We start from the raw sequence: 14,889 nt of genomic DNA on the forward strand, positions 1-14,889 counted from the left end.
CCCAGAGCTCGATTGTTGGGTTCAAATTCTCACTGTACCACTTAATAGTTACGGGAATGCTGTGTCCCTCCATGTCCTCATTTGTGAAATGGCATAAGAATACCTACCTTGCATGATCGTTGAGAAGGTTAAGTGAGTTGATATTTGTAAAGTGCCCACTGGGTGACAGTTCTTCATGGGTCTTTTGTGTTTCTGCACATCTTGTAAAGGAGAAGCACTGAATGCCTTTGTTCTGAACTGTTTTTTCAAGGAAAACAGAGGTAGCTTCTCCCTCTAATGCAAAGATCAGATAGGTTTGCGTAGCTTCCATTATAAAAGAGTTGGTGCTCCTACACTCAAAGTTCCTTTTCTGCAACTAAACCCACTGTGTGTGCAAGTACCCATCTGGCCCTTTCTGTGTTACTTTACGGAATTTGGGGCTCAGAAAACTAGATGCTGGTTATGGCTACTGTTTTGAGTAATCAACTATCCTTTGTCTCTGAACCAGGAGTGTCATGTCTTCTGCCAGCATTCATGAAATTGTGGCAGGCTAATTTGTTAGCTTCTAAGTAGAGTGAAATTCTCAGACCCTTCATAGTTCTTTATGGTACTTTGAATAGGTGCCTGGCATATGGCACTATGTAAGGATTAGATATTACTACTTTTACCCCCTACTTATTTACACTTGGTTTAGATGAATTGCTACTGTCTTATGCCTTTTGTGTCTACTTTTGTTTAGGGAAACCTCTTTTCTTCACTATTTCTTTGGGCCCCTGACAGTCTGCTTGGTTGTACCTCTTTGCTTATGCTTCAGAGTTACTTCAGGTTGCATGTGGTAAAATTGTCAGAACTGAATCTTATAGACAGCCTAATGGATTTGCTTTTTCTCTCTCTGAATGTTGTTGGTTATTGCTCTCAAATTCTTCTCCTCCACATGAATTTTATACAACTAAAAACAAAAGCACATAGTGGCGCTCTCATGCCCCTGGTTCCTCTGTCTGTACTTTGGGAAGTTTGGCACATGACAAGAGATAGCCACCATGACTTCTGTCCCCCAACATTCTGTGTGTGTGGTGCTACTTCTTCACTTGTGTATACTCAGAGATGTGCATACACATTATTACAATGCATGTTTCCACACTTGCATAATGGATTTTCACTGTACTATAAAACTATGCCCAGAGTTAAAAATTTTATTGGTTTTGGTCAAAAGCCAAAGTAAAAAATTTCAGAGCAGAGTATACGGTACTCTTCAGTACTGCAATAGTACAGTACACTATTTGGAATAAGCTACAGGATCAAAACAGAACAAAGTTACAGGGAATGTGAAGCATTTCAGTGTGAATTATATATAAGGGATTATCAAACAAATATCTCATCAAAACACTTAAACTGAACTGTCTGAATTGCCTTTAGTTCTGGTTTTTGAAGTAGCCAATATAAAAAGACACTCTTTCATTTTGGTAACTTAAATTTACATTTAATTAGAATTAAATAAAATTAAACATTCAGTTCCTCAGTCGCACCAGCCACATTTCAAGTGCTCAGTGGCCCCATGTGACTGGCTAGTGGCTACTGTATCAGACAGTGCAGGTATAATACATTTCTATCATCACAGAAAGTTCTAGTGGGCAACCCTGGCTCTAAAAAGTGCATAAATATTTGAATCAGATAGTAAGTATTATTCTTTTAGTGAACAGCATTAAAAGTTGCTTCTAACGCATTTTGACATCATTCTAGATATGTTTAGAACTTCAAGTAACATGATTATATCTTGGTGGTAAGAGAAAGGTATAAAACTTTATTTCTGAAAACTCAATACGACACAGAAGTGATTTTCTATTTCTTTTCAAGTCTATATCTACATTTCAATATATTTATAGATAGTGACATTTTCCTTTTTAAAGTGTTTTCTCTTGACAGGAGTCCTTCACAGTTTTCTGTTATTACTACATACTATCTTGGCACAATTTCCACAGCTTAAAACTAACATATATTTTATTTTATTTTATTTTATTTTATTTTATTTTATTTTATTTTTTATTCTTTTTTTTTTAAACTAACATATATTTTATTTATGGAACACATAGCCTTAGCAAGCCAGTTTAAGTTGATTTGGAACAGATAGATGAATTCCAGTGTACGTGAAAATATTGTACTTTTCTGTGTGATTATGATGCTATTGCTGAAAATGAAAACAACAGCTGTGGTAACAACAGCGGGCAGCCCCAGCTTCGCTTCTTGAGGAAGACTGACTGCCATGTGCAAATATTTACTCTGTGCTCTTGTGTACATTCTACTCAGTTAAGCACAAGCCTGGAATTAAGATATAGGACATTTGCTTCTTTCCCTTTTGGAGGCAGAGCCATGTTTCCATCAAGGACAGTAATACTATTCTGTCCTTATAGTTAAAACAGCCTATAAACCATGCTTTAGATCCTTGCCCTTCAAAGTGTGGCCTGTGTGTCAGTAGCATTAGCATTACCTGGGAATTTATTAGAGATCTAGAATCTTGGGCCCCACCCTAGACCTACTGAATCAGAATCTGTACTGTAGCGAAGTCCCCAAGTGATTGGAGGCACACTGAAGTTTGAGAAGCACCACTTTAAGACAATGAAACCAAGACCTCAGGAAGTGTGATGCCATTTCTGGAACATGGTGTTATGGGTTGAACTGTGTCTCCCTCACAAAATCCATCTGTTGGCCTTCTAACCCTCAGTACCTCAGAATGTGTCCTTGTTTGGAGATAAGGTCTTTACAGAGGTAATCAAGTGAAAGTGAGGCCATTAAGGTGAGCCCAAATCCAATATACCTGAGACATGGCTAAAATTTTTTAAACAAAAGGTATAAGAGCTCTGTGCCTATTTGTATGTTATGTATGTTACAGGTGTGTGATATTGTTCTACCTGTGGATCATATTGGCAAAATTAATTTGTAAAGAGCTCTATTTAATTGGCTTAAAGAAAAATAAGTGCTTATGTAAATGAAGTAAACAAATCCAAATCTTTTTCAAGGTCACATGATAGTTCCTTAAGTTGTCAGTTTAATAAAAATAGGCATGCCTTCAGAGTTATCAGCATTAAATACAATGCCGATAAATAACTGATTCCACCTGGGTTTATTAGTGAAATAAATTCATGTTCTCTCTGTTACAAAACTTGTTAGCAAGAAAATCCACTTGAGATGATGACTAACTTTGCTTAATGTCTCATAAAGTTTTTGTGAGTAATGTAAACATAATTGTTGGGAACAAATGATTAAGATAGATAAAAATGGGATAAGAGTTTTTAGATGTCATAATTATGTTTTATGGTATGTGTACTTAAAAAAGTAGCTTCCACAAATCTTTTTGGTAACTTGAAACTGTCAGGTTTTGCTAAGTTAAACATGGGAATTTCATTAAATATCTGGATCATTTTCCAAGGAAGATAAAACACTAAAACACTAATCATTGAACAGAGGTTTATCTACTTTTGGCTTCCTATTTCAGAGAAACAAAAGATAAATTCAGGACTGTGAGTAACCATGTCTCGTGCCACATTGAAAGATTGTACTATTCAAAGGGGCATATGCTTCTAGATAGCATAAAATGTATTTATACATCTGTCGGCCCACAATTGCTTACTTCTTAGTTTTTCACTAGGAATTAAAGATCTTAAGGGCTAAGAATTCTAATTAATATATGTAGAAATCAACTAGTAGGAACAATAAGGAGGGAAAAAAATGACTGTGTATGAGGAGGAGGCAAGGGAAGAACGGTGTGCATTGCCGGTAAGAGAACAGTAAGTTGTAGAAAGTTTGTGGAAAAGAAATCTTTGAAAAAGAATTTTAATGTGTGGTCAAGCTGGCTAAGATTAAAATGAATTTATTTAAAAATCAGTTTTAATATCAAAATACACTCATGCAAAATTAGAATTTCTCTCTGTTAAAAGGACAACATTTTCTGGATTATTGGCCCACTCTTAATAAGAAATTGTAAACAAAGTTTGTTTACCTTTAATGTAATTTGTCTAGCAGAGATTCTGTGTTTTGTTTTTATCAGGTCATTGATTACTTAGAAAAGCTGAGTTTTCTCTATTAAAAGAGCAAACAAATAAAAACCCACTCAGATTCTTAAATACAGAAAAAAAACTGGTGGTTGCCAGAGAGGAAGGGGGAGTGGGGAGATGGGTGAAACAGGTGAAGGGGATGAAGAGCATACTTCCTGTGATGAGCAGTGAGTAATGCACAGAATTGTTGAATCACTATATTGTACACCTGAAACTACTATAGCACTGTATGTTAATTATACTTCAATTAAAAAAAGAACTGTCTGGGTGGCTCAGTTGGTTGAGTGTCCGATTCTTGGTTTCCACTCAGGTCATGATCTCATGGGTTGTGGGATTGAGCCCCAGGTCCAGCTCTGAGCTCAGTGGGGAGTCTGCTTAAGGATTCTCTCCTTCTGCCCCTCCCCTCACACACTCTCTAAAATAAAATACATCTTTAAAAAACAAACAACAAAAAAAACCAAATGTGTTTCATCTTCAGAGAAATTCATAGAAAGGACTTTGACAAGTTCTTTAGAATGCAGGTCTCTGGTAACTTCACACCACTGAATTGAATTTAAGGAAATTTTCTCAAACTATCTGTGATTTACAGCAATTTGGTAAAATATATCTTTGTGAGCCTATATGAAACAGTGACTTTTTCTCCCTGTCTGATACCCCAAGAATTCAGAAACTCAATGAGTACTCTTATTTTCATGGTAATATAGCTATTTGCATAAGTTTGATATAAGAACCTGTTCTTGTAGACAGGCCACTGCCTTCTCCTAGGCTAAAATTCTATTAGAAAGGATCATTCCCACGTGGAGAACCATCCCCCAGCTTTTGAACTTCACAGTGACTGGGGAACCCACTTTACAGGTCAGGTACTTTGGCAAGTTTGTGCTGTTTGGCCAGTTGTACAGCATTTTCACTGCGCTTACCACCTTCAACCTTCAGGACTAATGGAATGTGCTAATGGCATGATTAAGACGAACCACGAGAGAGGATGGACTCTGAAAAACAAACAGGGTTCTAGAGGGGAGGGGGGTGGGAGGATGGGTTAGCCTGGTGGTGGGTATTGAGGAGGGCACGTTCTGCATGGAGCACTGGGTGTTATGCACAAACAATGAATCATGGAACACTACATCGAAAACTAATGATGTACTGTATGGTGATTAACATAACAATAAAAAATTAAAAAAAAAAGACGTCATTAACAAATTGGTAGAAACTCTTCAAATACCCTGGCTAAAAGCACCACCATTGGTTCTTCTGAGTCTGAGATCTACTTCTTTTGGAACCCCTATACTCTCCTCTTTTGAGATAATTACAGGATGCTCAATGGACCCTGCTTACTTTAATCCACAACTGATAAAAATGAATAGTTTCCATATTGAAAAGGTCAATTGCTTCTGTTGAAAATAACCATATTTGGGGTGCCTGGGTGGCTCAGTCATTAAGCGTCTGCCTTCGGCTCAGGTCATGATCCCAGGGTCCTGGGATCAAGCCCCGCATCGGACTCCCTGCTCAGGGGGGAGCCTGCTTCTCCCTCTGACCCTCTCCCCCTGCTTGTGTTCCCTCTCTCGCTGTGTCTCTCTGTCAAATAAATAAATAAAATCTTAAAAAAAAAAAAAAGAAAACATTTCAGTAGAGCAATCTTTCCAAAGTGCACTCCCAGGAGACAAAAACATCAGATGTCATAATCTACAGCCTGAAGATTTCATCACTGGAAAAGACACCTTCAGAAAGACTCCCTCCAACCTCGCTGAAAGGGACCTTACCAGGAATTGAAGCAGATGACAGCTGAGGCAGACAGCTTTCCCAAGGTGACTGGACCGGATTTGTATACCTTTTTTTTTTAAGTTAGCTTCTTTTTTTTTTTTTTCTTCAGACCTGTATACATTTTCCTTGCCATTGCTTCTTACCTTATTTTCTCTTTCTTTAAGCCATGCTTTTATTCACCTTTCCCAATCTATTGCAAAAGGGGAAAACCTTGGGGCACCTGGGTGGCTCAGTCAATTGGGTGTCTGACTCTTGATCTCAGCTCAGGTCTTGATCTCAGGGTTGTGAGTTCAAGCCCCGCGTTGGGCTCCATGCTGGATATGGAGCCTGCTTAAAAAAAAGAGAGAGAAGAAAAAAAGAGGGGGAGAGGGATACTTTCTGACTGCTGGATCTGTCGCCAGTGACTCCAATCTGTGCATGATGTCAGAGTCCTCTTGGCCTTACCTGTAACAATCTCTCTTTAATCCCCTTTGTCGCTGTCATTTATACCTGCAAGACTATGAATGTTAACTATTGGCTTAGGACATTACAGCTAGGTGTTCCCATACCTTGTTTCAACCTCTCCCCAGTCATTACTATACTAGCTCAACTGAACACCTCCACTTCTGAAAATTGTAAGATATTTGGTTCCCCATGTTCTTTTCCTTATTTAAGTATGATCTGTCCCACCGCACCAAGGGAAATGCAAAGGGCTAACTCCTCTTTGCAAGGCTTTTTAAAAAGGCCACTTTAGGAGGGGCGCCTGGGTGGCTCAGTCGTTAAGCGTCTGCCTTCGGCTCAGGTCACGGTCCCGGGGTCCTGGGATCGAGCCCCGCATCGGGCTCCCTGCCCAGGGGGGAGCCTGCTTCTCCCTCTCCCACTCCCCCTGCTTGTGTTCCCGCTCTCGCTGTGTCTCTCTCTGTCAAATAAATAAACAAAATCTTAAAAAAAGAAAAAAAAGGCCACTTTAGGAGTGGATGGTACCTCACAGAATGTTGTCCCAATTCCTCTGGCCCCTTGCTTAAAGGTCAATCAGGACATTTCAGCTAATGGATCTTTCAATGACCAGACCTTAGCTGGATCCTCTGTGCTGCACCTGGCTTCATTTTTGTCTGTGGTGGATGGCATGTTCATGGGCATGTGAATGTTTAGATAGCCGGTGAATTGGAGGTCAGTGTTTACTAGGACATTTAACTGTCCCCGTTAATATCCATAACAACTCAGAACCCTCCTATTGGCCCTCCCATTGGCCCACCCCATTCAGCCTCCATGGCCATCTTAAACAGGAACTTCCAGGAGTCACACACGACCCTGGGTTTGCCTCAGTTGGGACAGCCTTTCTCCCCTGGGTCAGAGTAAGTGCCAGTGAACATATATGATTAGAAATCTCTCGCCAACACGAAGAGAGCCAGTCGATCTCATGCCCAAAGCAGGAGCAGTCCAACAACGATCGCCTGACTCACTGGCTAAGGTGGTTTTGGACAATCTCATAGCCCCTGGTTACCTACTTGCTAAAGAAAGAGGCATTTGTGCAATAGCTAATGCCACCTATTGTATCTGAATAAATGCCAGTAGAGGTAGAAACTCAATTATACAAGATCAGGGAACAAGGGCACTGATCACAACAGATTTCACCCAGCTCTCCAGGATTCTTTGGTTTGTTCAGCTGGCTACTTTCACATCTTACAGTCATGGTTTAGAACTCTCACATAACTTTTGTTCAAAACAATCCCTCCCTACGCCCTTCTCTCTCCTATAAAAGCAAGCCCTTCTCCTCTGTTCTTTGGACTTGTCTATGGTTCACCATATTTCGCCTGTCCCAAATTGTAATTCCTCTGCTATTCTAAATAAACTCATTTTGGCTGGTTAAGTAACTGGCTATTTTATTTTTAAGGCTGACCTTTCTGTATCATGAATTGTCCGCTTTTTAGATGATGTCTATTAGGCATCTATGCCCTGCATCTGCTTAGAATATGGTATCTGTCTGGTAGGTAGGGAGCCTACAGCTGTCTTTTTGAGAATCCAGTTCACAGAAGAGGGAATAATATCTCTGACAGATTCTGACAGCAAAACTAGACATTAAGGACCCCAGAGGGAATGGTAGCCTCCCTATAACAGTGTATTTCTTGAGCACAAAGCAAATGATGGCCAGAGATTAGATAGTGTGTTTAGAAATTTAGAGTGAAAGCTGTGGGAAACATGAAAGGACTCAAAAATGAACCAAGAACATTGATTCCAAGAACACATCAGAGAAAACAACAAGGAACCACAGAAGGTAGGAGGAGAAGAGGCTGGGAGACTAGAGAAAAATGACTGGGAGCGTCTTTTCTAATTATTTAGCCACCACAAATTAATGAAATGCGGTAGTTAACAGACTTCTAAGATTTACCAATTTCAGATCTGCCATCCACATGAATCCTGGGATTAGTAGTATCTAGTAGCAATACCTGTTAAAGCCGGATGGAACTTAAGTCTCTCATTTTATATATAAAGAAACTGAGTCCCAGTGCAGCAAGAAACTTATGTGTCACCTGGCTAATTAGAGACACAAGCCCAGATCCACATCTCACAGCCCTAGCTCAGGGTTGCTGCCAATCCACCTGGCATGCATGGATTTTAGTAGCTGTAGATCATAGAACACAGCGTCTATGATAATATAAATTGCTTTACATCAAGCACATGGATTTTGCATCAAGTAGTTTTAATTATAAGGCTATAAATATGTCAAAAGGATCTGACAACATCTTATTAAATTACAAGAGTGAGCTGGAGTAGTTTCTGACGTGGGCATGTTCCCAAGAAGAATGAGTTTCATAGTCAGCAGCTACCCAGGCTTCTCCTTCCCTCTTCCTGCCCCCTTTTCTCCTCTTTTAAATTCTGTTTGTTTTAAGCATCGAAAATATTGTATAGAAATCAAACATAAATCAAATGATGGAAATGCAGAAGAAATATTTTATCCAAGTTGTTTTTCTTCTTTTTATCTTCTCATTTCTTTGAATGATGGTAGGATTTAATCTCCAGAGGGACCTGTTTGGGACTCCAAATATGAAAAACTGAATTTTTTTTCTAATGAGATACTTAAGTGTAGCTGCTATTTTAAGTTGCACTTCCTTTGGAACTAGTACATTAGTCTAAAAAAAAAATCTGAAAAAAAAAGTGCAAAGAAGCAAGTTCAAAGAACTATCTCTTACATTAGCTATCAGACTCCTAGACAAAACTCAAAGCTGATAGTTTTTTGTTTTGTTTTGTCTTGCCTATTTTTTTTTTTTAAAGAAGCTCATAGTACATATGGGAGGTATGAAAATTCTAATGACAACTGTGAGAGTAATGGCATTTTCCATCTGTAGCTGCCTAAATAATTTAAGGGTTTGTATCAGGTTTGGAGGTAGGATGTCTCTGATTACATCTTCCTGTGATCACGTTGGGATTCAAGGCAATGATTTCTGAGTGTGTTCTCCTACAGGAGATCTCATCATGTCCCTGTGTAATTCCGCTATGTTATCTCTCTTCATCTGTGTCTGAAGCACTCTTGTGAATACATGTATCAGGTTCTAAAAAAGGAAAACAGAAACCATTTCAAGTGTCCACAACAAAGGGCATTTAATGCGGGGGAATTGATTACACTGATGATGGCAGAGTTCAGAAGCCAATCAAGGGAGAGGGAGGGAACCCAGAGAGATTGCAAGAAACACTCGAGTCTCTAGGCTGTTACCTACGTATGATTATTTTCCTTATGGCAATTATGCAGGAGCTGCTCTAGGGCTGTCAGGGATTATGAAAGTAGAAGATATCCTCAGGAGATTTATAATCTGGTGGGGAAGACCAGCCATGCACAGGAAACCCAGGGTGATTAGGAGCTAAGCTGTGGGGACACATCCTTCATAAAGCAGAAGGGCAGTGCCCGAGGAAGCCAGAACTCTGGGTTCTCCCAGGCCACCGTGGAATGAACTAAAGGATACTTTTCATGGGGTGATTTTTGCCTAACTTAAAACTTTGAGAGACTAATCTGATCTCAGGGACTGTCTATGAATAAGCACCTTATAACACTTTTTATTCTCTTAGAAATAATCATGTCTTAGGGAGAAGCAGCTTTTCCTCTCAGAGAGTCAAAGAGATGTATTTATTCAGGAAGAAAGGAGACTCAGATGAAATCATTTTGCTCTTCTAAAGAATATTGGCAGATTTAAAATTTATGTTCAAAATAGCATATTTGACCATATATAAATCTTGCTGAGGTCCACTGAAAGCAACATGGCCAGGTCAACAAAGTTTTGGGGGTATCTGCAATCACCTTTTCTCATGTCTCGCCCCTTCTATGTGCTTCTTCGCTTCAATGTGGGCACTCAACACTCTCAACAGCTCTTGTACATGTTCCCTTAGTGATTCTAACTGGCTTAAAAGGATCAGATTTAAGTCATTTACAGTGTAGAATACATTTAAATCAGCATAACATCCTATGGCTTTCCAATATATGCATATATATATATATATATATATATATATATATATATGCAATAACTGATCCTTAACATTGACAAATACTTTGGTTGGGGAATAAAGTTTTAAAATTAGAACATGAAAAATGGCAAAAGGCAAGAATATTTTGAAGAAGTAGTTTGGGTATAGAATATTTAAAGATAAGTGCTTATATCATCAGTATGAATATTTAGGAAAAACTTTTAAATACTAAAATAAAAAAGAATTTTAGAATAGCACATGTATATCAGGTCATAAGATAAAGTTTAATACATTTGATCATGTTAAAGGACACAAAACACAGCCAATCTAACCAAATTTCAGGCATGCATTTACATAAATATATTAAATTAAGAAAAGAAATTGTACACTTAAACATCCTTTTCACCTAAAAATCATTAAATCCACAGATCAACAATAAAAACCAATTCTCTGCATTTACCACTTCAAGATACAATCGTTCTATTTTAAAGATAACACAAATACACTTGTTAGAATTTATATGCATTATACATATATTATATATTACATAGATAGTGTGTATACATATGTAGTGTTTGTACAGATAGATAAATATATATACATGGGTGTGTGCACACATACAGATACACACAGATGTACTTTAGGCCATCTGTACTATTATTGCTGGATTCTAAAGTTGAGCTGAATTGGAGCTGGTTGGGTGTGATTATTGTCTTTTGCTTCAAACATGTTCATCATACCCACTGGGCTCACAATCCCCCATAGTAAACGTCCTTGCCTTTTCTATAGCACATAATCATGCTAGGCACTTCAATAAATATTTGTGGAATTAATGGATGGAAGGATAGCTGAATAATAGAGGCTTGATCAAAGAGAGCCGCATGTTATAACAACTGGGTTAAATAAATCAGATTAAGTCAAATTTAGAGGGATTATCTGAGCCAATGGCTTTGCATATTACTCTTCAGAAGCACGTTTATAGGAATCCCAACTAGTACCTGTATTAACTCTGCTCCCTCCAACATGTACCTGCTTTCGCTACTTGCTCCCACAGCTTTCCACCTCTTGACAGAAGTTCAAGCAAGGATTTGTTCTGGTATCTTTTGTGAATAAGGTTATGGACAAATTGTCCCATTTGTCCACAACTCAGAGGAAAATGAACAGCTAGGGAAACTAACACATGTTGAAAGAATGATAAAGTTAACTATTGTTTAAAAGTGGACAAAGTTAATCATAGATAAAACCAGGAAAGACACAGGGTTTTCTTTTCAGATATCTTTTATGCTTATCGATGATAATGATTTGATAATTCTTTCATTTGAATTAGACGGGTTTCTTTCAAATTAATAGTCTTCTTTAACATGGCCTAGGGAATCAAGCCCATCCCCCAAATTCCATAGTACCTTTGTATCATTTACCTTGCTACTACGTGGTTCTTGGTCTAAAAATGTCCTGCGAATATGAGAGATGGAAAATACTTGACTTTCCATAAGGTTGTCAATTCAATTTCTCAATAGTATAATGAAAAGAATATATTGATGTATTAATAATATTAGATTCTACTATGCATGAAATCTTCATTTATTCTAGGAAAAGCATGTCTCAGATTTCAAGAATGAGGTAAATAAATATCCAACATATATTTTGGGCAGAGGCTACGCCAAACCTGACAACAAATTATTCATGTGAATGGAAAGTATTGGCTAGTTGTTTTTTAGTGCAAAAGGAAATGTACAGGAATTAGCTTCTGTGAAGACAAAGCTTATTTTAAATTTATCCTTTATGAATTTCCCATCGCTGTTAATGTTCTGTTTTTTCTATCCTATGTGCTAAAATGTGTTTTTTAACTTAAAATGTTATAGTCAATGGAGATAACTCCCCAAACATTTGTTAATTTGCATGCATATTTATACATGTACTTTGATTTTAAGTAATATATAATCAATGCAAAAAAATATCCCGACTGAAACTTGATGTCTGACTTTGTGATATACAACGAGATATAACTTTAGAATTCATGTTGAATTGATACCTTTTTTTTTTTTTTTGGTAAGTCAATATGTAGTCTGGCAAGAAAAAAAAGCAATAACAAGTTTTAGGCTTAAGGCTTTATGTTGATATGAGGAATCCATTATTTATTTTTTATTTTTTCAACCCACTTATATATGACCTTTACAAAAGAATGCAAGGTAAGTGATGGGTGTCTCTTGGGCTCATATGTAATTGGAGATTTTAAGAAAAGTGCTGATCCGACAGAGGAATGCACCTCTTCCTAGCAGCTAGGGAAAGTACCGCTCTGATTGAGAAGAACATGGCACGGCAACACTCACGCTCTCTTGAATACAGCTTGCTCTCCTAAACAGCTTTAAAACAATTTCCAAAACTTAGGAGAAGACATTTAAGAGAAAGAAGTGTTGAAGTTCACTAGGATTAGTGCTTGGCAGGTCTTATGGTCGTGTTTTTAGTGTTTTTAATATCGAAATGCTTCTGTTCTTAGGTTTCCACCTTCTTTGACATCATTAATTACTGGAGGCATGACTAATTTGGGTTAGTGTGATGAAGAGAAAGAATGTAAGATAGTAAACATGTTTCTTTAGGATATTCTAGAGGAACTTCCTAAAAGTATTGCCAGCATTCACAATAATGGGCCCACTAACTTCCTATGGGAGACACAGAAATATGTACATTTTCTGGGCATGGAACTTTGGTCTAATTTCTCTGCAAGTTCAAGTCTCATCCCAGAGGTGGGCAAAGAAGAGATTTGGAATAATCCTCTTCAAAATAGACTCCACAGAGATGGTCATGCCTGAATAGGAAATGGCTACTAACTTTTCCTGCTGTTAGCTCAAGCCCTTGCCTGGGATATTCTTTATGTTTTCTTGTTTATGAATGATGGCACACAAGCTGAACTGGAGCATCCAGGCTCGTGGTCATTTATGCTTTCGGTTATTTCTTTCAGTAACTGTAATAGATCAATCTAGTATATTCATATTTGTCTACTGTTCTTCATGATATAGCGTCTGAGCAAATGTGACATTGGGAGAGGGTATCTTTTAGGAAAATAAAGAAAAGGTCGTAACGAGCAAAATCAATCACAACCTACCACAGGACGTCTTCATTATGGGTGTACTGAGGACATATCTGTTTATTCAAAACCAATAGAAATGGACGAGAAGGAAGAGGTTAAATGGAAGAAGGATACATTGGGGGTAGGGGGGAAAAAGGAGAGGGGAAGGGGGGGGGGGGGGGTGGGTAGAGATAAATACCGTAGGTAACATTCTATAGAGACATAAGAAACTTCAATTTATTGATCAGCCAACTACATCTGCCTATGGTATACCTTATTTTTCCACTTAAAAATTTGGGTTTGGTTTCTGTTTTCTGTTTCAAAGTTAAGAATGTTAGACTAATAATTGAGTTTAAGTTAATGTGTACTTTGAAAGACCCTAGATGCAGCATCTAACCGTGTGTCTTACGCCTGGTAGGCTTGTTATACAGTTTATGATTCAGAGATAAAAGCAAAATCAAAAGAAACATATTAAAGTTGTTAGTAAATTGGTATGTAATCGTTTTCAAAGAAATCAGTAGAGAAGAGGTGCCTGCTCTGAAGTATATAAATGAAAAAGGGAATGGTTTTCTATTTAGGTTGCATGTGTATTTGGTATGTGTAGGTTTCTCTGTTCCTTATGATACAGTCCATTAATCTGAGAAGACTTCTGAGTATTCTTTGTGATAAAATATTTTACAATAGCCACACTGAAAAAAAATTCCAAGAAGAAAAGGTATGGATGGAACTTCTTATCATCACACAAAGTTTTGTTTTTTTTTTTTAACTCTTTCCTTCTTTTCAGTTTAATGATGTGCCAATTCAGTTTTCTTCTCGTTACCTTAACTAACTGGCAAGAAAAACAGGTTCTATTAACCAGGACAAGAGTTTGGCAAAAGCGGCGGTAGAAAGTTTTTCTCCAACCCTTTATAACTACCTTAACAGCCCTTCACATTAAACTGACACCCAAAGCTTAAGCTCCAGAATGGACAAAGGGATAACCGTACATTTTTCTATCTCTTTATTTTATCTTTATCTCACAAATCTACATTCATGCCAAGGACATTTTTCTCTCTTCTGATTGTGTGCGTTAAGAACCAAGTAGATGTTGCCATTCGCATGACAAAACAATCACTTCTTCCTGGCTCACACTTGAAACCAATTCCTACCCGCCTTTCATGGAGCATTTAAGATAATTCTCCAGTCACATAGTTTAAAAATCTGATTGAAAACAAAAAGGTCAAAAGATTGTTTTTGAAATGATCACAGAGTTTAAAATCTGTAGCCATCAATTAGCCACTGCTCTTTACATCTCTCCCAAGAAGAGAAAGAAATGACTCCAACGACTTGACTTTCTTTGCTCGGATTTAATATCCATGGATCTTGCTATCTTCTCTTTCAGAAGGTTTTGCTCTTTTATTCTAATGACTCACAATAGAAAAGGCAGTGACACCTGGGGTACAGATGTTTCTCCAGGACACTTGAAACTCTTTCACTTGGGAAAGGACTGTGTAAAAAGTCTGGGTCTGGTCAATTTAAGATAGATATTTTTAAATAGGAGGACTAATGGCAATATAACACCTTTTCTTTTGGAAGAGATGGAAGGATTGTGTAAGAAGA

General features: G+C 37.8%; 1 protein-coding gene across 1 annotated transcript in view; it reads left to right on the forward strand.

The window, feature by feature from the left end:
- ANAPC10 (anaphase promoting complex subunit 10) overlaps positions 1-5,846 on the forward strand; it is a 254,833-nt gene extending 248,987 nt beyond the window's left edge. The window contains exon 5 of the mRNA XM_021679318.1: positions 5,683-5,846. Within this exon, the coding sequence (XP_021534993.1) occupies positions 5,683-5,811 (129 nt within the window). The 3' untranslated portion in view covers positions 5,812-5,846. The remainder of the gene's footprint in view (positions 1-5,682) is intronic.
- Positions 5,847-14,889: the final 9,043 nt, after the last annotated feature.

This window comes from Neomonachus schauinslandi, chromosome 2 (genome assembly GCF_002201575.2).
Source record: "Neomonachus schauinslandi chromosome 2, ASM220157v2, whole genome shotgun sequence".
NCBI classification, from domain to species: Eukaryota; Metazoa; Chordata; class Mammalia; order Carnivora; family Phocidae; genus Neomonachus; species Neomonachus schauinslandi.